The sequence below is a fragment of the Polypterus senegalus genome, chromosome 9, assembly GCF_016835505.1.
Source record: "Polypterus senegalus isolate Bchr_013 chromosome 9, ASM1683550v1, whole genome shotgun sequence".
NCBI classification, from domain to species: Eukaryota; Metazoa; Chordata; class Cladistia; order Polypteriformes; family Polypteridae; genus Polypterus; species Polypterus senegalus.
Window position 1 is genome coordinate 58275332 of NC_053162.1, and position 25253 is coordinate 58300584.

The 25253-nt window shown below is 37.2% G+C and overlaps 1 protein-coding gene across 1 annotated transcript in view; it reads left to right on the forward strand.

Annotated features, from left to right (window-relative positions):
- itfg1 (integrin alpha FG-GAP repeat containing 1) overlaps nucleotides 1-25253 on the forward strand; it is a 435759-nt gene that overhangs the window by 312868 nt on the left and 97638 nt on the right. The window contains exon 13 of the mRNA XM_039763123.1: nucleotides 13394-13437. Coding sequence (XP_039619057.1) covers nucleotides 13394-13437 — 44 coding nt within the window. The remainder of the gene's footprint in view (nucleotides 1-13393; nucleotides 13438-25253) is intronic.

Genomic DNA, 25253 nt, shown 5'->3' on the forward strand with positions numbered 1-25253 from the left:
AATAAAGCCTTGCAAGTTGAACCAAACAGTTTGCACAGGTGTCCCAACTTCTTTTGATTACTTAAAAACCCTCTGTCTGTCTTAAAGCACAGATGGAACAAATTGTGTTACTATACCCTCTGAAATACTTCTTAGACAATATTACACTGTGATAATGGCCAAAAAATGGTAATTAACAAATTAAATGAGACAGAGCATTATTACCCGTAGAAACACAAGCATTTCATTTAGAGAAACTGCAAAAAAAATTGCAAGTGTCAGTGAGTACAGAGCCCTACATAATCCAAAGGCAATTGGAAACTGGAAGAAACTCTGATAGGAAGAGATCAGGCAGACCCAAAATCATAACCCAGTCAGAATGTATGTTTCTGAAGGTCACCAGCTTGCTTGATAGGCGATTCACAGCATAACGGCTTCAAGCACTAACAGTGGTCGAATAAAGCAAGTCTCAGTTTCTGCTTTGAAAAGGAGACTTTGTGCTACAAGTTTGACTGGGGTAGTGGGAGTAAGAAAGCCATTCTATAGGCCCTGTCCACACAGGTGTTTAAATCTTGGGTAAATGAATGCGCTCTGAGCAACCTAGATGTTTGTAGTGGCTCTTAATTGACTTCAGTATGATGTTATATACAGTGGGATGCAAAAGTTTGGGCAACCTTGTTAATAGTCATTATTTTCCTGTATAAATCGTTGATTGTTACGATAAAAAATATCAGTTAAATATATCATATAGGAGACACACACAGTGATATTTGAGAAGTGAAATGAAGTTTGTTGAATTTACAGAAAGTGTGCAATAATTGTTCAAACAAAATCAGGCAGGTACATAAATTTGGGCACCACAAAAAAGAAATGAAATCAATATTTAGTAGATCCGCCTTTTGCAGAAATTACAGCCTCTAAACGCTTCCTGTAGGTTCCAATGAGAGTCTGGATTGTGGTTGAAGGTATTTTGGACCATTCCTCTTTACAAAACATCTCTAGTTTATTCAGGTTTGATGGCTTCCAAGCATGGACAGCTCTCTTTAACTCACACCACAGATTTTCAATTATATTCAGGTCTGGGGACTGAGATGGCCATTCCAGAACGTTGTACTTGTTCCTCTGCATGAATGCCTTAGTGGATTTTGAGCAGTGTTTCGGGTCGTTGTCTTGTTGAAAGATCCAGCCCCGGCGCAGCTTCAGCTTTGTCACTGATTCCTGGACATTGGTCTCCAGAATCTGGTGATACTGAGTGGAATCCATGCGTCCCTCAACTTTGACAAGATTCCCAGTCCCTGCACTGGCCACACAGCCCCACAGCATGATGGAACCACCACCATATTTTACTGTAGGTAGCAGGTGTTTTTCTTGGAATGCTGTGTTCTTTTTCCTCCATGCATAACGCCCCTTGTTATGACCAAATAACTCAATTTTAGTTTCATCAGTCCACAGCACCTTATTCCAAAATGAAGCTGGCTTGTCCAAATGTGCTTGAGCAGACCTCAAGCGGCTCTGTTTGTGCTTCCTCTGCATCACTCTCGCATACAGCATCTCCTTGTGTAAAGTGCGCCAATGGTTGAACGATGCACAGTGACTCCATCTGCTGCAAGATGATGTTGTAGGTCTTTGGTGCTGGTCTGTGGGTTGACTCTGACTGTTCTCACCATTCGTCGCTTCTGTCTATCTGAAATCTTTCTTGGTCTGCCACTTCGAGCCTTAACTTGAACTGGGCCTGTGGTCTTCCATTTCCTCAATATGTTCCTAACTGTGGAAACAGACAGCTTAAATCTCTGGGACAGCTTTCTGTATCCTTCCCCTAAACCATGATGGTGAACAATCTTTGTCTTCAGGTCATTTGAGAGTTGTTTTGTGACCCCCATGTTGCTACTCTTCAGAGAAAATTAAAGGAGGAGGGAAACTTACAATTGACCCCCTTAAATACTCTTTCTCATTATAGGATTCGCCTGTGTATGTAGGTCAGGGGTCACTGAGCTTACCAAGCCAATTTGAGTTCCAATAATTAGTTCTAAAAGTTTTGTAATAAATAAAATGACAATGGTGCTCAAATTTATGCACCTGCCTGATTTTGTTTGAACAATTATTGCACACTTTCTGTAAATCCAACAAACTTCATTTCACTTCTCAAATATTACTGTGTGTGTCTCCTATATGATATATTTAACTGACATTTTTTATCGTAACAACCAACAATTTATACAGGAAAATAATGACTATTAACAAGGTTGCCCAAACTTTTGCATCCCACTGTATGCGTTCGTTTTCCTAGAGCCTACAGCCTAGATTGCGCTTTTGTGTGTCTACCTGTGGGGAACAGTTATCAGACAATCCAGAATGTTTTTAACTTGGCAAAAATTGACACCAAGAAAAAGCTGCATGTGACTTTTTTTTTTAATGCCATCCGAACGCACATCTGACCAAATGCAAGTGGTTAAAGTCCAATATGTTGCAATTAACAGAAAAACATTCTGCATTCAATCTGCGCTCACCTGACACTATAGACAGCAGGGAGACACTAAATTCAGACATCCGTGTGGACAGAGCCCTAAAGCACAAAATAAACAAGTGCCATGAAATACACACTGGAAGAAAGTTCTTGACAGATGAATCAAAATTTGAAATCTTTGGTTCATCATGCGGAGTGTGTGTAGACTACCATATTGGTGAAAGAATGGTTTCTCGGTGTGTGACATCAACTGTCAAACATGGAGGAGGAAATGTAATGGTCTGGGTTTCTCATGCTGGAGGCAGAGCTGGTGACATGCACAGAGTGACTGGCATTCTGAATCAGAAGGGTAACCATGGTATTTTGCAGCACCACACAATACCTTCTGGTCTAGTAGGTCAGGGGTTCATCCTACAAAGCAGGAAAATAACCCAAAACATACCTCCTGGGTATGTCAGAAGTATGTTAAAAGAAAACAAATAGAAGGTGCACTTCAAAAAAGGAATGGTCAGTACAGTCTCCAGACTTAAACTCCATTAAGTTAGTTTGTGATGAACTGGACAGAAGTGTAAAAGGAAAGCAGCCTACAAGTGCAAGACATTTGCAGGAACTTCTACAACGGAGTTGGGAAACCCACCTGCTATGTGTTGTCTTTTGGGAAATTAAATCTGTAGTATTTTTGAAGAGGAGATTTAGGAGTCCAAGTTAAGTGTCCATGGACTCTAAGCTCTGTGCAACATTTTAATAAGAATCAGAGCCCCAATAGAGAGAAAGAGAATTCAGATATGTTCTTACAGATATTCTTACTTGCTTTCTGGATATTGAGTTTCAAAACAGTGTTATTCCTGTATTGCTTGATTGGAATCAGAACCAAGCACTACATACTCGAAAACTCCGCCACACTATACTTTGGTAAATAGCAGCATGCAGAGGCTATTTGTATATTCAAAATATATTTACTGCTACCATTAATGGAATGGACTTCTATATAAAGTTACTACAAGTTTACTAAAGGAAAGTCATTAAATTGTTTGTGTGAAACAGTAAAATATGTTTCACAAAACATACTTTTGCAAGTATTAGCCCTCTACATATTTATTATCATCTTTACTTCAGAATTTTCATAAAAAAATGTTGTTTGCCATTTGAGTGAAAAATCTCAGCCAGCTGCGGCGAATTCATTCATAGAATCCAAAAATGCCTATAAACTGCTAGCCTTTTATTAGCAATTCTTTTATACCGGAGACTGTTTTGTCCCAACCTTGTCCCACACAGTACTTTGATACTGACTAGCTGATATTATGAATATATTATGTAAACTGCCATAAGGTAATTCAGATAAGTTCATTACCACATTTGGTAAAAGATAATAGAAACAAGTATATGTAGGAGATTATGTGTTCTTCTTGAAAAGTGTCAAGTTTTTTTCCATGCAAAGTGATAAGTGGTGGATTTGCCTGGGTTCATTCTTAGAAACTCTGGAGTGTGGAATATTCCACTTAGAAGAGATGGCTTCTTGATTATGAGTGAAATATGGATGTTTTAATATAGAATATCTGCAGCTGCATCATAAAAAAGATTAAGTTAGTATTTGTATTTTTGCATTTTTTTTTTCTAAATACAAACCCCTTTACGTTGGTCAAAAATGAGTATGACAGTGGGTGGCAGAATAAGCAGTTCAGTTAGAAGACGACGAGGGGGATGGTGAGCAGGCAGCACTGTATCATTATCATTATGCTGTGATGATTATGTTTATCAGATTTAATACATTTTAGTTAAAGACTGTTTCATAACTATTTAGTAAAACCACTAACAAGAAATTTTTCTGTTGCCCTAACCGGTAGCCAATGCTACAGTTTAACAGTTGTGGAGGTGCTTTATAAAATAAATATTGATAATTGCTAAGGTGCACTAAGGTGCCTTTTGAGTACAATACACTCTACTGAGCCTGGGAGAAGCACACATTGGAGTACATCCATTACAGCATCAACCTCATCTTCACATAGCGCAAGAAGTGTAACGTTTTATTGGTACTGTTAAGTAGACTCTTGTAACCATCTTGGCCATGGACTACAACACATGCATTGCCATTAGCATCATTCACAGATAAACAGAGCTGAGATGTTATACACATGATAAGACATGTCACGCAGCCCTGAAGTGAAAAATGTCAAATAAATGGATAACATACAGTATGTATAATACTATTTGCTGTATATTTTTGTGTGCAATCAGAAATGCAGATGAAAGATTTTTTTTTTTACTTATCCTTACTTAAAATAATAGAGACATAAGGAATATATTGCTGTATCTCTTCTTTACTCTAAAGAATTGTGTGGATTCAGAAATGAATTTTAAATGAGAGCAATATTTTCTATTACATGCAATATTCAGTAATATTTTTGGATACTAGTAAACAAAAATGTTGAAAGGGCATTTTACACAATCAATTTTAAGTTAACACGTTTGAAATGCTGATGCACGCAACCACTCTCTGCAACTGATGAGTGACAGAATTCACTTCTCCAGTTGAGAATTATGGAATCAACCTAGTTTACATCAGTTTTAGTGCCTCTGGATTTTTATGTAAGTAAAAATTTATTTATAGAGCGCCTGTAACAGAGAAAAGTCACAAATGGCCGAACAATAAATAATAGAATAAAATGAAATATCAAAAACAAAATACAAAACAAGACTACCCAAATGCCTTTCTGAACAGATGTGTCTTAAACTGACACTCAAACAGTTTAGTAGATTTTACTAATCTCAACAACAGTGGAAGACTGTTCTATAAACATGGAGCAATTGCTTGAAATGTGCAATCCCCACATGTCTTTAATCGGGAACGAGGAATCGATAGGAGAACTAAATGAGCATATCTGAGAGCACAGCCCAAAGTGTGGTGCTGAACAAGGGTCTTCATATATTAGGGAGTTTGACCATGCAGGGCTTTGTAAATAAGAACCAGAATTTTGAACCAGATCCTAAATTCCACTGGGGTCCACTGTAGAGCATATAAAATTGAGAAAATGTGGGTACATTTGTGTGACTGTTTTAAAAGCCTGGCGGTTGCATTTTCGCCAGTCTGAAGACGAGACAAACCAGTTTTGCTTAGAGAGGTAAAGAGGGAATTGTCAGTAATCCGGACTGGATGAGATGAAAGCTTGATAATCATTTCAATTTCAGCCCCGGTAAAAACAGATCTCAGCTTGTATAAATTTCTTAAATGAACAACACAACAATAACTGAGACACCTGACATGTGCATCAAAACTCAGAGATTAATGAAATATGATTATGTAGCGATGCATTAGCAGAGGTGGAGATGGCAGAATGTTTCTGAGAAACTGCCAGGTGCAGTTCAAGATGGGCAAAGAATAAAACCTTAGTTTTCTGAGTATTTAACTCTAAGGCGGCCAATTATTGACCTCCTTCAGATAGTCAACCACAAAAGACAACTTCTTAAGTTCTTTTGGTATAAAAGAACAATAAAACTGAATATTGTCGGCATAAAAATGGTTGGAGATAACAGGAGGAAACAAGTGAAAACAAGATAGGTCCAAGTACAGAAGCAGAAGCACATGTCTACTCGCCCACAGTGATGGAGAAGCTCCTGTCAGATAAATATGAAGTTAATCAAGCCAAGGCTGAACCAGATATACCCACATAATGATTTAACCTTGCTAAAAGGGTCTTATCATCAACCACGTCAAAGACCAAACTAAGATCAAGCATCACTAACTCAGAACAACTGACAACGTCTGTATCCATTAATAAATCTTTTTGACAATTTAAGGAGAGCTGTTTTTGTGGAGTGATGCTATCGAAAACCAGACTGGAAGGGATTCAAAAGCTTACGTTTCTCAAGGAAAACAACCAGCTGTTGGTCAACAATTTTTTCTGCGATTTTTGAGAGACATGGAAGTTTAGCAATGGGCCTGTAATTTTTAGAAACGGAAGGATCAAGATTAGCTTTTTTCAGTAAAGGATGAATAACAGCCTGTTTAAAATAGCTAGGGATACAGCCATCACAACCGAGGGCAGATGGAGATTGACAACAGCCAATCCTAGAACCTGGGGAACGTCCTGCAACAGAGAAATGTTTCTCTCTCGATGAGTGGCATGTCTACTTGCCCAGAGTCATGAGCAGACAATTGGCACGGCACAGAGAGCTACTAGAATGGGCCTCAGGTAGAAAGATTTCACACAAAGCAGAGTAAAGCTGGCCTCATTGGAGCTAACATCCATAGGCAGGAGACAGTCTAATGCAGCACCATGCTGCCGAAATCAGTAAATATTAACCTGCCCGCCAGCCCCTTATCCCATGCCTTCTTCTATGTTTAAAGCGCCAAAAACTGATTGCTGATAGCAGCACAGAAAAACTGAGCTAAGAGGAGCACTCCAGCGGCAGTGGAAAAAGTTAAAATTGTTTCTCTGACATTGAAAAACTGCCATGACGGCTCTGATATTAAGCAACAAGGAATGGTCACATTCTATCCTAGAAAAGACACTGTGTCCAAACATTAAAATGGATAAGGCAGTAAAAAAGGTAAGCGTGATCAGCCTAACAAGCAACTGTGAAGTGACGGAAAAGCCAGACACAGGCGCCATCTCTGATGAGGAGGACATGGATTTTTATGTAGCAACTTTTACATTTTCCTATGACTTAAAACTAGGCAAGCATCCTAAATTTGAGATCAAATTGTGATGTCTTACAGCTCCAGGGTCCAAATCTTGGTTTTCAGCCAGGCTGTAGGTTCCTCCAGTATCTGAAAGTCATTTATGTCATTTTAATTTGTGATTCTAAAATTAGTGACTGCAAATCTGGGTATTTGGCTACCCTGCAGTGAACATGTATCTCATCTGGCTGGGCTTGATTTCCAATGCTGCTGGGAAAATTTCAGGCTCCCTGTTAATAAGCCTGTGTTGGAAAAAGTTCATGTGCATAATGGATGTAATATATACATTTGATTATTCTCAAACTTTAAAGGTTTAGTTTCACAGTGACCAAAAACTTAGGAAATGCTTGTAAGGGTAATTACTGTTTTGTTTTTTTTTCAAGCTTCAAGTTTACCATGCCATACTATTAAGAATGTTATTTGTGTTATCAATTTTTAAAGAGAATTCTGTGTTTTCAACATTTTAAGTGGCTGGAAACATAAATACTTTATATTAGTGATCTGCCATTTTTTTTTAATATCTGTACTACTTGATGAATAGTTACAAATTTTGATAAGAGTTTTGATAAAGACAGCATCTAAGGAGTATTTTTACTTATAGAATAGTGTTCATAAATTTCTCACCGTTATGGTTTCCTCGGAAACAACTTAATTATAAAAAATACCCAAATATTATTAATTTCTGTAATAGTTAATCACATGTACATTTTTTACAGTTAAAATACCTTGCAAAAGTATTCTGTCCCTTTGAAAGACATCAACATTCTCTTGTTTTCAAAAGACACACTAATTATTCATCTAAAAAGCATTTTTTATTGACAACCAGATTGTTTTGTCTACTTTTAAAGCCAAAATAATTAATTTGTCAAAAGTATAATTCTAAAAAATAAAATATATAAAAACACTACTTGCCTAAGTGTTCAGGTCCTTTAAGCTCCAAAAGTTTAAAATAGAAAAGTATTCTCAAACAAGTCACATTTACCTCTCATTTGGACCTCAATAAGTAAGTAGTTTCTGCCAGTGAACAATTATAGTAAAGGTCATATTTTCTAGATATAAAAATCACATTCTGTAAAGGTTAGCCAGGCTGTGAACCCCCAGCAAAAAATGAAGACCCTAAAAATCAAGAGCCTACCACATAAGTAACAAAGTCATATAAATGCATAAAAGTGGAATAAAATATCAAAGTACTTTTGTGACCCAGCGAGCACTGTTGGCTGTATCATCCAGAAGTGGAATGTGCATCACACTAGCCAGTCACTGTGAAAGAAAAGTCCTTCTAAACCATCATCCATGCAAGACGTAGACTGGTAAGGGAGGCAACAAAGAAGGCAGTCATCTCTTTGAAAGAACTATGGAAGTCAGTTACTGAAAATGGGCTAAATGTGCATGAGGGCACAATATCAAAAGCTCTCCATAACCTGCTGGACAGCATGGCAAAAACAAAGCCATTGCTCACAATTATACGTGAAAAGCTACATTGTGAGTTTGCCACAATGCATAACAGGGACCCAGCTAGGATGTTGGAAAATATTTTGTGGACAGGTGAAACCAAGGCTTTTTGTCCAAAATTCAAAGTGCTATGTGTGTTGCAAACTCAACACTGCCTATACCTTATTGAACATCATCTCTGCAGTGAAATGCCTTGGTAGCATATTGTCATGGGATGCTTTTCGTATACAGGACTGAGAATCTTGTTAAGACTGATGGAAGATGGATGGAACTAAATACAAGGTAATACTGGAAGGGGAAATGTTTTTCAGTCAATTATGAAACTGTTATATGGGAGAAAGTTCACCTTCCAGCTAGACAACAATCCCAAGCGCAAGGCAAAGGCAACAGTGGAGTAGCATAAAAACAAAAACATTAATATTAAAAAATTCCTTGTCAAAGTCTTGATCTCCACCTAATTGAGAATTTCTGTAACTCTTTGAAAGTTGCAGTCCAAAGGTGCCATCCAACCAGCCTAAGTGATCTGCAGAAATTTACAAGTAAAAATAGAACAAAGTCATTCATGAGCAGTGCATGAAGCTGGATTAGACTTACCGTAAAAGATTTCAGGCTGTCAATGTGGTAAAAGGAGGCTCTATTGAATATTAATATGTGGGGTCTGAATAGTTTTGCAGTCAGCTTTTTTACATGTTTTCATTTTTTTAGAAATATATACACGGCAAATTATTTACTTTGGCTTTAAAAATAATCAGTTAAAACAGTTTTTCGATAAAAATTCTTATTGGAGGAATATGCATATGTATTTTTAGAAACAGAAAAAATGGTTGATGGCTTTTAAGGGGATTAAACACAATTACAATGTACTGTACAGTATATTGTTTAATTTTTTACTTTGATCTAATTGTTCATGCCTTGTTTTATTACCCTGTGTATTCAGCAACATATTCAGATTCATAATATTTCCATCCATTCATGCTCTAAATACATATAGTTCACCCAAAAGTCATGTGAAGCTGGAAACCATAAAAAACAGGAAGCGCAAATAAAATTTTCTTACACATAACTTGAGTGAAACTGTATGGATCCTAGTCACTGACATTTGAAAATAGGATTCTAAAAAATCTTGACAAATATTAATTACAGCCAGCAGCGCTGAATATTTTGTTTGTGTCTCACTGATGATGGCACTAGTGTTGCTTCTTGCTGAAACATGTTTTCTTTATAATATGTTTTAAACACTTCATATAACACATAGCCCTGTCAATCTTACGGGCAGTTCAGCTGTTTGACTTCTTAATCTGTCTGATGAAAAATTGACAGTCTGTGCTCTCTCTCATTCTAAGAGTATGTCTTTCAAAAGAAATATGCTGTAAAATGGTCAAAGAATAATGATACTTTCTTCATCTTCCCAACATTGCAGAAAGATTTCAGGATGGGCAGCTATCTAGCTGTTTATCTATTAATTAATTAATTATCTGATTGAATCATTGTCTAAAATATTTAACCTTAACAACAATTTTGGAGTGTTTTATCTTGATATTTTCATCAGTTAATATTAGTTATGCTTGTTGCATCTTTTGTTTAGAAAATAGAGTGTGGATATTATGCAAATAGATCATATCTATTGCAGCTAAGTATTATACTAATAATAATGCACTCACAGCTCTTCCAGATATGTGTGTATGTATAATATGTTTCTTTAGTCTGCTGAACAGTAGTGCTTAAATTGTTCTAAATGACAGGCACAGTTATAGTGAGTTAGTGGTTCGCTGGATTGCTCTGTGTGGAAACTTTAAGTCTTGAACTGAGTTCCATTACGGTGTCAACATTATTCTCTTGGATGTCAAAATATATCTGAGATGATGTGCTGTATTGGTAATGAGAAAAAAAATTGGAACAAGAGCTTAACCTTGTGATGATAATTTTAGAATCATTGACAATGAAACCACTGGACACTGTGCAGCAATAGTAGCCAGATGAGCTTGGTCAGCAGATCTTTTCTATTAACCTCCAGTCATAAAGGCTTATTTGATTGACCCTGATGTACTGCCAGTGTTTCTCTCCAAAGCGTTTTCATAACTTGTGTACTCTAATATTAGTGCCTTTATTACAGCATAGCCACTTGATTCTTAGCCTAGCAGACAGGGCTAATGGAATAAAATCAACAAGACTCTCGTACATAGGGATTGCTATAACTAATTATGTAGTGCTGATTAGGTTGAACTCATCTAATTTATGCTACTGAGAAACATACCTAAACTTTTGAGAATAACCTTTACTGACTGTATAGAAGAGTCTAGAACTCCAAATAGAAGTGTATGATTTTTGAGACAGCCTGTATATATTTAAAAAAAGGAAAGGTTTAGCCTTAAAAAGCAAGGTTTTATACTTTATCTTAAGAGACAATAGAAGGTTAGCCTTCAGTTATGTTCAGTAAAATGGTTCACACTGAAGCTGACCTTTTTTCAAATGTACAATTAAATTAAATAAATGCAGTATTCAGCGCAATGTATTTTGATCAGTGCTGTAATATTAATTGATTCATAAAGTATTTTTAATGATTTTCATTGTGAAAGGTGCAATATACAGTAAATCTCTTGCAGCTACTTAAACAGTGCATTAAACTGCAATTGTATTTATGTGTGATCAGAAAAGGAAAGGTAGAATACGATTTAAAATATTTGCATCATATTTAGACTTTGAAATCTTATGTTAATTTTATATATGTCATATATTATACATGAGTGGCACATTACTGTCAATGGTTAACACTGCATTTTAACAGCTTGCATTCATTCTCTGCCCCAGTCACTATGTGTGGGTTTTGCACATGTCTACATTTTGCACAGGGATTTTGGTTTCCCGTATGATTTCAAAGAAATGCATCTTATGAGACAGTGGTGTGTTTTCTTCCTTTGTTCTTCCTGGGAATCTACAATAGTGAAAAGAAGTTTCAGAAAATGGATGAAGAATATAAACTCTTCAAGGGCAGGGGGATTCAGATATTTTGGCTTAGCTTGTTTATGGATTCTTTTCTCAGTAAACATTTTCACTTATCTTACTTCTGTCTATGTTTTAATATATTTGTTTGCATGTGTTCCCTTTTTATCTATGAAATCCTTATGAACAGTGAAAGGGGTGAGGAAAACATCCTTCTCATTCATTACGCTACTGTTTTATTATATATGGGAAAATCATATGTCTGCATTTAGAGCCATCTGGCCAAATACTAATTGATTACACAAAGTGCTATGTGGTTCCTCTCCCTATGCAGGGTATGAAAGAAGAAATTATACTTTCACACCTGTTTTTATACACTGTATAGTATTACTTTTTATTTTATCTAGCAACACATTATTAGTCTCTGGTAAGCATAACTAATGTGCCCCAATCAGCCAAAACATTAAAACCACTGACAGGTGAAGAGAATGACATTGATTATTTCATTACAGTGGTACTTATGAAGGGGTGGGATATTTTAGGCAGCAAGAGAACATTTCATTCTTGAAGGTAATGTGTTGGAAACAGGAAAATATGTCTATATGATAAGGGCCAAATTGTGATGGCTGGAGAACTGGGTCCAAGCATGACCAAAACAGCAGGTCTTGTGGAGTGGTCTCGAAATGCAATTGATAGTATCTACCAAAAGTGGTCCAAGGAAGGACAACTGGTGAACCAGTGACAGGTTCATGGGCAGCCAAGTTTCATTTATGTGCATGGTGAGCGAGGGTTACCATGTCTGGTCCAGAATTCCACAGAAGAGCTACTGTAGCAAAAATTGCTGAACATTTTAATGCTGGCCATGAGAGAAAGGTGTCAGAACACGCAGTGTATCTCAGCTTACCCCTGCCCACCAACGAAAGCATCCACAAAGGGTATGTGAGCATCAGACCTTGACAGTGCAGCAATGGAAGAAGGTCCTGGTGTGATGAATCACATTTTCTTTTAGGTCATCCGCATGGCCAGGTGCATGCGCATTGTTTACCTGGGGATGAAATGGCAGCAGGATACACTATGAAAAAAAGGCAAGTTGGTAGTGGCTGTATGATGCTATGAGTAATGTTCTGCTGGGAAACCTTTGGTCCTGGCATTCATGTGGATGTTACTTTGATACACTTACCTAGGGATTGTTACAGAGTACATACGCCTCTTCATGGCAACTGTAATACTTGATGACAGTGGCCTCTTTCAGCAGGATATTGTGTCCTGTTGCACTGCAAAATTGCTCAAGAATGGTTTGAGGAATATAACAAAGAGTTCAAGGTGTTGATTTGGCTTCCAAATGACACAGAACTCAAATAAGCATATATGGGATGTGCTGGAAAAAAAGTCTGATTAATGGAAGCTCCACTTTGCATCTTACAGGACTTAAAGGATCTGCTGCTAATATCTTGGTGCCGGATACCACAAGACACCTTAAGTGGTCTTGTGGAGTCCATGACTCGATGCATCAGAGCTATTTTAGCGACATAAGATGGATCTACACAATATTAGGCATGTGCTTTTTCATGTTGCCTTGTCCCCTCTAAAACATTATTTTCAGGAATCTAGGCTTGTGTTATAAAAAGTGACTCCTCAATGGTAACTGCATGACAAAAGAAGCGGAGTTAAACTGAAGTGTACAGAACAAAGTAAAAATAATGGTAGTACTTTAAATATATAAAATATTACTTTAAAATATGTATATGATATAGCAATAATCCCTTACAGTGGTATGCTTATTATTTATAAGGTAGCCACAATAGAATGTGACTTTAAACATTATCAATGATGTTTATAATATATATCTCTGAAAAATATTTATTGTCTTTATTTTACAGTGCTCAGTGGATTGTGCTTCAATGGCTGCCCAGGGAAAGTCACAGTAAGTCATATTGATATTGGTTTTTAATGCATCTGTCCAACTGTGTGTGACTTTGTTAAGGAATATTTATTGTATATGGCTTTGGCCCAGTGCACTGAAAATAGTAACCAGCTGAGGTGCTTGGGGTGGAAATATGCTTAGTGTCTAGTAACATGGCCAAAATATGCCTAAATGTTAATTACAAAGACAGCTGGAAAGGGACAGATTTGCTGCCAGGCAGCGTGAGTGAATGACAACATTTAGTGATACAGAACAGACAAGGTCCCCATTAGTCTACATTGTGAAATTATTTCTTCACATAATACATCCGGTCCTTGATTTCCTACTTTTAATTTGTTGTATCTGATTTGCTTTGCCATTAATAATATTAATAGTTTATGTTAATTTTCTGGTTTTACTCAAAATAAAGAGAAGACAAAAATATAGTCTTTTAGCTTCAGCGTTTCAACCATAACTCCTTTTACTTAATAATGGCAATATTTTTGAATAGTAATAGTTTGTTGTATTGTTTTCTGTTCTCTGCATTTGGTGCATGTTAAGTAAATAGTTAAGGACTTAAGCTAATCCATTGTTCATTTGTAAGCAACATCTATTTGAGTCTGAATCATTCCAGGTTTCTTTTTTTTTTCCAATCTTTGCATGAACCTTATATAATTAGCTTAGAGACAGATAACAGGAAATAAGAAATACAAGCCCATGTCTGATGCCCTGTTGTGCGGTATTGTCCTGTTTGCACCTTTTGTGACCTAGAGACCTCTGTCTCAAGTACACATTTCTCATTTGTTTGAAATAATCTTGTATATCTGACCAGGGCACTTTACACTCCTTCTTTCCACTAGACATAAGAAACACTTTTTTCATCTTGCCAAGTCCCAATAGACAGATATATGGATGATTGCCCTGCTTTTGCCTGTGTTGCTAATATCCCATCCTAACACCATGAAAAATCTTCACACTGCATCAAAAACAGCAAGTAAGCATTCCCTAATCACCAAGTACCAGGGAGCCCCCCATAAAGAGTTGAAGGCATTCCAAAATAGACTATTGCCCGCAAAGCAACATGTTGCATTTGATTGCATGAGAATTGAAAATAAAAGCTTGCAAGCCTGGAAGTAGGCTTCTGTGCCATCTTAATCACAGCATGAAGTGTACTGATCAGTGTATGTTTAGGGAGTCATGCTGTTGTAATGTTATATACTTCATATTGTGCGTGTACATTTGAACTCCAGCATGCCACGTCATTGCAGCCATGTTTTTTAAGAGGTTAGGTCCATGTGTAACTTTCTTCAAAGGAAATACTGCTATATCCCATTAACAGAAACAAAGTTAAAGATCTGTTTTTCATTTGGAGTTTATTTTCTGCCTTGACAGTTTAATATATTGGTTTAGAGATGTGCACTTTTATTTTAGAGTCCATTGGTGCGATGGTTACCTGGCAGCCCTATAGCACCAGATTCCTGGGTTCAAGTCATGTTTTAGGCACTGTGTGTGTGGAATTTGTACATTTATCTCTTACTTACTTGGGTATATTCCAGGGTAATTAGCTTTTTTTCACACATCCAAAAGATGTGCCTGTTTGGTTTACTTGAAATATGAGTTGACCCATTTTGCCTGAGTGGCTGTGAGTGCATTTGTGTGTGTTTGTGAGAGGGTGCCCATCCAGGGTTAGTTCCCTCATACACACAATTGTGTGATAAGCACCAGGTCCATATAGCTCTGAATAGAATAAGTGGGTTTAAAAATTTGATTTATGTCCATGACCTCTCTACAACTCAGATTAGGACAGTAAGATGTATTACACAATGTATCAGTCCATTAAATCATAACATTGACAGCCTGAAAGTTACTTACTGTGAATTGACTATAAACTAAGACAGCTGTTAATTCCTCAAATTTATGATGACAACAAAAACAAAAAATGTTCTGTGTTATTTTGTTTGAAATGGCAATATTTCCAAGAATTTATACAGTAATAATTCCATTTTTCACTATTCACATCCACATAAGAAGACTGCATCTGTTTCTGAATATAAATTTTAGTTTTAATCTTGGTTGGTCTTTAAAGCACCTTGTAATTGCATACATTGTATATTGTGCTATATAAAAAATAGGTGGGGGTTGGACCCTGATATACATCAACATCAGTAACATCAGTATTTTCCTACCAGTGGGAAACACAGGTGAATGTTCTAATTTTAACAATATACCTGTATGTAATTTCTTATTTTTTGTTATTTTGTCTCTATATACTGTATATATATGCTGAATTACTTGCATATCCCTACCACAAACAAATTTCTCTCTGAGTTAAAAATCCTAAACCTTCATACAATCAGCCACAAATGCAAGGAGAAATGGCTGATGGTGAAGGAATTCAACACACATGCTGAGTGAGAAATGTTTTTTTTGTTATTATTTGTACTTTTAACTAAGGGGCGCACTGTTTCCCCTACCCTCCAGTGATGAAACAAGGCTCACAGACTATAGATATAAATTGCACTTAGCTTTATAGTAAGCAACAGGAGTATCTGTTTTATAAAATAATAAACCTAACTTCCAGCCCTGTCCAACCCCACACCACCCTAATTCTTGTGCCATATCACTAGGAACAATTTTGATGCTAACTCATCACACCAGTACACCCAAAATAGAACAGTAACTTCCTAAAGATTTTACCAGGGCTGCAGGGGAGTTTTGAGTGGACGCAGTAGATGCTCCTTTAATTTTTGGATACAGGCAGCTCTAGGTTAGTCATATTGTAGAAAGAGGCATGTCAGTTCTTCAAAGTGATTAGGTCAGGAGTCTTCCAATTTGAGGGAAGTAGCCATTTAGCAGCTATTGTACCAAAGCAGTTGAGCCTACTTTGGTTGACAGAACGAGGGAGAAAGAGTCATGAGAGGTCAAGGAGGTTAAGAATCTGTGGTAAACAAGGGATAGTAAACTGATAACATCAAAAAAATGAGAAGAAATTATAGACCAGATAGTTAAAGCAGTAGGACAAAACTGGTACTTGTTTTCGTAAATATAGCAGGAACACCAGTGGTTGGCTGTTGCCAAAGAGGATCCAGGCAAAGGACCATTAAGTATAGTTTACAAGCAGTGAGATAAAGCCTATGTACATATTGAAGTAAAGTAAACTTATGCCTAGAGCTTCTTAAGGAATATCTGATACGTTTTTTTGAAGACTGTATCCCAGCAAAGGAGTTAGGATAAGGGGAGATCTTAAGACCACTAAGCGATGAGGAGAAAACGTTTGATTTTTGTAACAAAGAATATGGAACTGAAGCTGTCTTTTTGATAAGGAAGAAAGAGGCTGCAAGGGATAAAATAAAATTACTAGGTAGAAGAGATGTCACTGAGATACGACAGGCCTTTATTGCTGAGTGAAGTTGCGAAAAAAGAGAAAAAACATAAGGGAATATCAAACTGAGACTGAGGATTTTGAAGTGATTCAAAACCAACCATACTGTACAAAAATGCTGATACCAAACTGAATTCAACCAGACTGAATACTGGGATGACCACTTATCAGTATATGCATGAATTTTAAATATAAGCAATTGCGTGTTCCATTTGGGTATAGAGCTTATATGCCATTCTGGTTGCACCAAACTGTGATTGCATGTGCTATAATGGGCATTAGGTGAAGTTCACAGATCTTCAGTTTCAAACAGGCACAAACAAATGCATTCACTGTATAACGGAGAGTAACTATTGACTTAATGGGAAACCATGCTGGACGGACAGAAGGGCATACCAAGACCCAGACTGGAAGTAGCACAAAGGCCCATTAATACAGTTCCAAACCTGAAAATGAGAATCCTGCCTTATACCCATTACCAATCAGAGCACACTTTTGTCTATGGTCTGCTTTAGTCTCTTCCCATTCTAAATAAATTGCACTATATTAAACCTCTTAAAAACTGAAGGAGTAGGGGAATCATGGAATTAATGAAGCTAAGGTTTTTCAACAGAATTCATCTTGACAATAGTTGGGCATGACTGAAAAGCAAAGGATATTCAAATATGATTGAATCAACAACTTGACATCTACATCTACTAATTTGTTTGAAGTGTGAAGTGGTGATCTCATGTATTGAGGAGGACATGTCAGTGTCCAAAAATCTGATTCAGTTAGTAATAGGAATAGAAAGTGGAAAAACAGCAGACCATGCAATAGGGGTTGAGTGGTAGTAGCCAATTAATTTTATAGCCTGACATGAAGGAAATACTTAAAGGCATTACTTAAATACAGTACAGAAGGGTATCATAGTGAAAGATTCTATGGTTATTCTATGGTCTAGGGTTCAGTAGCTTTTATATAAAAATAGCCTTAGTCTGCAAATTAAAGGGAAGTGGAGAGCCTTCCCTGGATTCCTACATAATGAGCAAGGCATGAAAGGGATGCCTGAACTCATCAGCAGTACAGCTAAGAGAATGGGGTATAACATTCTAATCATTACTACAAACTCTACACTCTATACATCTTCTCCAAAGCTACCACAAAATGTAGCCATCCAAATGCCTTTTCATCTCTTAGTGAGAGCAATGCTACAGGGTGTATAAAATATGATCATGAATGACCAGGTTTTACCTAACAGATTGTAAGCAGCAAGGTGGAACTTTAATAAAGAATTTATAATATGAATTCTATGGTCTGAAACTCTGACACTGGATGAGGTTTTTACTATGTCCTAACAAGGAAGCAGTAAACTGTGTATAAACTCAAGTGTTTAAATGATGAATATAAACAGCTGCATTCAGAATTTGAAAGAGGGGAAGACAAAGTTGTTTCCAGCCTTACTTTTAGTTCTAGCAGAATGCCATCAAAGTAAGAATGGTCACAGTCCAACTTCTTTCACTCTCTTGAAAGCCAGATTCATAGTCTGTCTTTTCTGGGACATCTCTTTAGTGTAGTCAGGGCAAAACTTAATATGGTCTTCCTTATGCATAATTTCCAGCTGTAATGGACAGCTGGATCACTTACCCGGCCGGGACACCTTGTTAATGGAAGCACAAGGGGAAAGAGCTTGCATGGGGCAGTACCTTTCCCAGGACAGCAGAGGGTAGTCCCCCTGGCTTGTTGTGGTGCCACAGGTTTTGAGTATGGAAGCTCCATCCTGCTGGGACCCGTGGCCACCACCAGGGGGCGCATGGGGAACAGCTGAGCCCTTCACTGCTGGACTGCCACCACACCCTGAAGTACACCCAGAAGGAGATCACTGCATTTCCAGGGCACATCCAGGTGCTCTATAAAAGGAGCCGCCTCACTTCTTTCGAAAAGTCAAATTTAGAAGGAAGTGGATGAAGCTTGAGGGTGGGGTGGAGACGGAAGAGAGAAAGAGACAGAGAGAAGGCAAAGTGCTGTGTGTTTTATTGTGTTGGACTTTGTTTCATTGTGTTTTGTATTGTGCATTGGCGGTGGGAAATGAAGGCTTTTTCCACATCACAGTAAAGTCTTATGTGTGTTGCTGGACTCGTGCCTGTGTCTGCTTGTGTCTGTTGTTGGGGAGGTGGAACCCCCTGGTGGTCACACAGTATATTATAGGCTTCAACCAGCATACAGTGTCTATCAACATACTTTAAAAACTGGCTGATGAGGACATTGAGCTTGACCAAGTCTATTCACTTTGAGAAGATTGTGAGGCCTTTGAATTTCCAAAGTGGAGCAGTTCAAAGCAGAAAACCTTTTTAGCCTTGCTGTAGACAGTGTATTGTCCTACATTGAGCCTTGACCTATTGTTATACCAGCTTCAATTAAAATGCTGAAATCTTCCTGTGCAAGATCAAATTTCATCTAGTGCTGGAGTACACAGTGTCATTCTTTTATATTCCGGATTTCATCTGTCATTCTGGCAGCTTCTGCTTTCGAATAAACACAGTGCCTGTGCATATTGTCATGTAGAGCATTCATTTTTTCCATTCACAGATTCTTCATTATCTCCTAGTACAGCTATTGAGGATTTCTTTGGTGAGTCAATCACTTCTGAACATGTTGTACACAATCTATGCTTGTGCAAACGGCGTGGGTTTATGGCATTCTTGTATCACAGCAAATCTGCTCATTTCAGTACATGTGAGCGGGAAGTGTATTAGAACATTTTATGCCACTGCAAGAACTCTACTACCGTATCTTACTGAAAAAATAGTATTTACTATTTTTAATGGTACTCGATACCAAATGAGTACAGTTTAAGCATCGAAGTATCGATTACTGTGGTATCAATCTGCCCATCCCTACTGGTTAGCTTCGCTCACATGCTCCCATGATCCCTGAAGCATAACTCCCCCAAACTCATAGCACAGCGACTTTTTCCTCCAGTCAGCCCCTACTCTTCCCTGTGCATAAGCGAGCTTCTCTTTTACGTGCATCTCGGCTTCATGGCACCAACTGTGTCAAGACAACTGCTACAAACCTGGCATCTTGCGTTAAGGTTGGCCACTCAGAAAAGTTTTCCTCCAGTATGGGCACTTGGCGTCGTTATTGCCGCCACCCTCAGATGCCGGTGACGCTTACCACATGTATCGTGCACTCACTCACAGTATGTGCTGCAATGAAAAAAGATAAAACAAAGGTAAATGTACAGGTATATTCTGGCTGTAATTTGTTTTTTTCCTGTTAACTGTTTTTACTTTGGTGTAGCACTAGTTATTATCACTGTAAATGCATTTCAGGAAATTTTCATTCATTACAAGTATTTATTCATTTATTGTGCTCCAACTGTAGAAATGAGGAAAGAGAATATTTTTCAACAAAAAATACTGTTTCATTCCACATAATAAAACACTGGCCTACAATTTAGCCCTACTTACTGTATATTAAAGATTAGTCAAACACTATTGGGGTCCTCATTTAATTACTGTGACAGATTACCTGACATACCAATACTGCTTTGACTTCTCAGGTTTCATTTGGTGTTGTAGTGCTTCAGTGGATATTCACATTAAATTGCTGAATAAAACTACTGGCTTAGCCTTCGGATGTTTTTGCACTTTCCTAAAGTGCAAATGATGGAAATGCAGCCTGGTACCCATACAGAGGGAGGGGTGCTTTCTATTTTGTATACATTATTTGTGTGTAAGCATTACATATCAAATAGAAATGAGGTGCTTCGCAGTACCTTTGTTTGTCTCCATTCTTGAGATTTTAGAGTGAGGTGGGCTGCTATTCCCTCAGGGAAAGCAAAGAGAAATCCATTTGCTATGGCTATAAAAAGCTATAACATTCAGCCTTTGCACAGCACTGTGATTTCTGTGCTTAATCTGATGTTACAGTACTTTTCTATTAACCTTGTTAAGTGGTGCTTGCATTTCTAGCATATTGTGGTGGTTTAGTAATCTGGATAAAAATCCTTTGCGTAAACTTGGCCAAAAAGAGGTTATTAGTTGTTTTTTTATTAATTGTACTTACTATATTTTTGGTTCAATATATTATGACTTTTCTTATTTAAAAATATAAATTACATCCTCCACAGATAAATGTTGCCTCCTGACATGGCTATTTTTGTAAAACTTATAGTTGTCTTTATTATGCTGTCATTAGTTTATTGTTTTACTGTATTTTATTTGCTTGATGTGTCAGTGAACCAGTCCATTAAGAATCAAGTATAAGTTTATTATCACATACATTGTGGAGCTGTCAAATTAGAAAAAAAAAATAAGTCTTGAATATTCATATTAAAAATACAGTTGAATTTAAAACATTTAGGGTTTTTTTTATTCTTTAAATTCTTTTTATATTTATAACATTATTAATATATTTTACTTTCTTTTTATAATGTGTTTGAAAGGGCTTTTGACTCATGCACTGTTATTTAAAAGATGCACATGAAAACGCAAATGAATGTTACACTCAAACCATAGACCTTTCAAGAAATGGGATCCTCTGTGTGAACAAAAGCAAAATAATCAAAACGAGTGTAGAGTCACAAACATTTTGTATTGCCTGTAATGCAAATAAAAAACCCAAACAAAATTGCTTGTGATTGCACAAACACTTTAAATGCTGTCATTGATTTTTTTTTCCCAGCTATGATTCTTTTTTGCTCATAGGAGTCAGAAGACGTACTATGACTATTATATAAATCTCTATTATACAAATTAAAGCACAGTGACTCTATACATGTGAAATGACTGAATAATCTATAGGTATTTCTTCAACTTTATTTACTACATGTTTTATTCATACCAACTTAGAAAAGCCCTATAAAAATGACTTTAAATGTTTATCAGGAACAACTAAGTAAACAAACAAGAGCAACATTTTAAAACAAAGCACAAAAATGTATGTGGTACTCCAGTTGTGCAGGACTTCAGTTACTGTAAACAGTTACATGCGAGGTTAGGGTTATCTCATTTAAATTGAGACATCTTTTTTCCCCTCTTAATGCTGCAGAAAAAATGTAACACAGATGAACTGGAAATGGATATTTTTTAAATTGCGTCTCATTGGCATAGGTATTGTATGTCAAGTCTGCAGAAATTAATATGTACAGTGCAGTTTCCATTAGCATTAATTAGGAGAGAAACCAGCTTGTGCTTACTGCAGTGAATGTTTAACTGTTGTATCATAAAACCTCTCTTAAACTACATTATGAAGGTTGTCTTTTAAGGAACAGAAGGCTGTCTGTTTTACTAATGATAAAACAAACTAACCATTCAAAATTATAAAAAGGCTGATCATGGAGGTGATGAGCAAGAACAGATCTGTAAAATATCACAGCATTGTAAAGTGTGTATGGGGTATTACCCCACATATATTTCAATATAAAATGAATGTGAGGTATAAATAAACAAACCATTAAATTGGAACCTTGGTTCACGAACGTCTCTGAACGCGTACAAATCGGGTTATGACCAAAAAGTTCGCCAAACTTTTGCATCTGTTCATGACCACACACTCGGTTGATGAACAAGCCAGTTTCCCTTCCGGTTCATATGCACCGATGATTTCCACACGTATTCAGTCTCTCCCTGTGCATTCGCTGTGAACTCTTTGTGCTCTATTTCATTTCCCTTCTAGTTCGTGCGCACCGATGATTTCTGCATGTGTTCAGTCTCTCCCTGTACTGTACATTGTTCTCAGTGCATCATGCAGAGGGACTCTCCCTCAAAACTGTTACCTTCTGTCAACCCAGCTTCCTCCTGTGGTATAGCAGGTCCACAGCTCCCATCAAAAAGGCCAGTTTTAATAAATAATCACCGCACTCACGGCCTAGCGAGGCTGCGTGGTGGTGTGTGGCCGAAGCGGTTCCTGAGGAGTTTGTGATGTGGGCATTTCTCACCTAAGTGCAGAGGTGAGAAGTGGTCCACATTCCGTAATTGTTCCAAGGAGCGGCTGATTGCCACGATTACCACGCCTCTTCATAAATAGAAATGCGAGTCAGCTAAAGCAAAAAAGAAGAGAACAGGAAAGAATGGGAGGTTGCAGGAGAAGGCAGGAAGCAGGAGGAGAAAGCTGGTGCGAGAGAGAGAGAGCAAGCAAGCGAGTTGCTGGGAGAGCTGCTGAGCAGGGAGCCTGGGTGTTTGTCTCAGTGTTATTCAATGTTTTTACAGTACATTTAGTTTACTATTACACTGTGCATTCTATGGTATAATTAACTATTTTTGTGCTTAAAAATCTTTAAAGAAAATATATTTACATACAGTTCGTACGGTCTGGAACGGATTAATTGTATTTAAATACAATCCTATGGGAGAAATTACTTCGGGTCACGACCAAATCGGGTTACAACCAGAGTTTTGGAATGAATTATGGTCGTGACCCGAGGTTCCACTGTATTTACTTTCAAAAGTCAGTTTTTTTAAAAATATGTTTCAATTATGTTCAACTAGTTACATTCAACCTGATACGTCCAGTGTGCAGAATACGGTAAATTGTTCCTATTTGAAAACTTGCTAAATGTTGCACCTGTCTGGTGACTTGATCAACTAGTATTAAAACATTGGCCCCTCCATATTCTATCAGAATTTTACTACAGTTGTACTGAACGCATGAGGTTAATTTTAGGCTGAAAAAACACAAAGAGCCAACTAGAATAAGCCAATTCCAACTAATTAACAATGTCCTACTCCAGATCTTTGCTTTCACTTCACATTGCCACTCTTTACCATCTGTATTGCCTAATTCCTTGCATGGAGGGAAACGCACAGAAACAATGGAAGAATGTGCAGACTTCGCTCAACAATTACCAGATGTGAGAATCCAACCTAGAATGTTAGGGCTTGCTTAAATGTTTAAACCTTCTGACAATAAACATGGTTCACATAGGACTGAATCAGCAGCTGTTGCCAAGAAGCTAGTGATGTGGTTAACAAAGGAAGAGGATGTAACACTTAGTTTGTTTAATATAAGTTCATACTGTATGTGTACATTTTATAAAGAAGTAAAACTTATGCTACATTATATTCCTAAACTTCACAGACAAATAATAAAACAAGACCACAAATTAACTGACACAATCTGACACCTAAATACGTTTGTTAAAAAAGTTCAATTAGCCACAGGTACAGTTTAAAATTTGTAATGATAATACATTTATCTGTAAAGCAACAATAACTTGCCAGCAGTCCAAAAAGATTCAACTGTGCGTTCTAAATAGAGGAGAACTCGTAGCATATAATCTCAAAAATCATTTATTGAAAAGTAAATGGAGTATCCAGTGTCTAAACACAGTTTCACCTGTTTATTCATGATTAAGTAAATCAGAAACAGAATTTCATATGCAATATTCTAACAGTTATCCAGACCTAGTTTGAATAAGGCATGTGTCTCACTCAACTACAGATCATTTATGGTAATAAAATATTGTAGCCTTCGCTAAAATGCTTAAATGAATTTGTTTCTTACATCAAGCAACAATCAATACCCTTGAATAACAAAAGGAAAACTGGAATATAATATGACAAGCTTTAGACCCCTGGATTTGGAGGTTTTCTGCCATTTTCTCTGCAGATCCTCTTAAACTGTCAGTTTGAATGGACAGTTTCGGTAGACAGCTATTTTAGGTCCCTCCAGAGATGTTCAATCATGTTTATTTTGAATTCTGGCAGGGATATATTTTGGCATTCCTAGAGTTGTCCCTAAACCACTCATGTGTTGTCTTTGCTTTAAGCGTAGGATCATTGTTCTATTTCAGAGTTCTTTGGAGTAGGTTTTCATTGAGGGTGTCTCAGTACTTTGCTTTCTTCAGCTTTCTCTTGACCCGTCCCTACTGCTGAAAATCGACCCCACAGTGTGATGCTGCAATCACTATGTTTCATGTTTAGAATGGTTTTGCATTGGTGATATGCAGAGCCCGTCTTCTCACAAACATAACTCTTAAAATTGATGCCAAATGGTTCAATCTTAGATATGTCAGACTAGAGAAGATTGTTTCTCACAGTCTGAGAATCCTTTAGGTGCTTTTTACAGACTCCATTTCATGTGTCTTATAATGAGGAGAGCCTGCTGTCTTGCTAGTCTGCCATAAAAGCCAGGTCAATGTTGTAGAGATGGCCGCCCTTCTAGAAGTTTCTCCAGTATCTACACAGATTCTTTGGAGCTCAAAGAAACTCACGTCTGTTACCATGGTCCTTCTCCCCCAGTTGCCTAGTATGGCTGGATGGCCAGCTGTAGGAGTTGCTCCAAATGTTTTCCATTTTAAGAATTATAGAGGCCACTTTACTCTTGGGAACCTTCAGTACTGATGATTTTTTTAAATCCTTCCCCAGATCTTTGTCTTTATATAATCCTAACTCTAAGCTCTTCAGGCAATTCCTTTAGCCTACCTTTGTTTATGTTCTGATAATCATTGTCAGTTGTGGGGGCTAATATA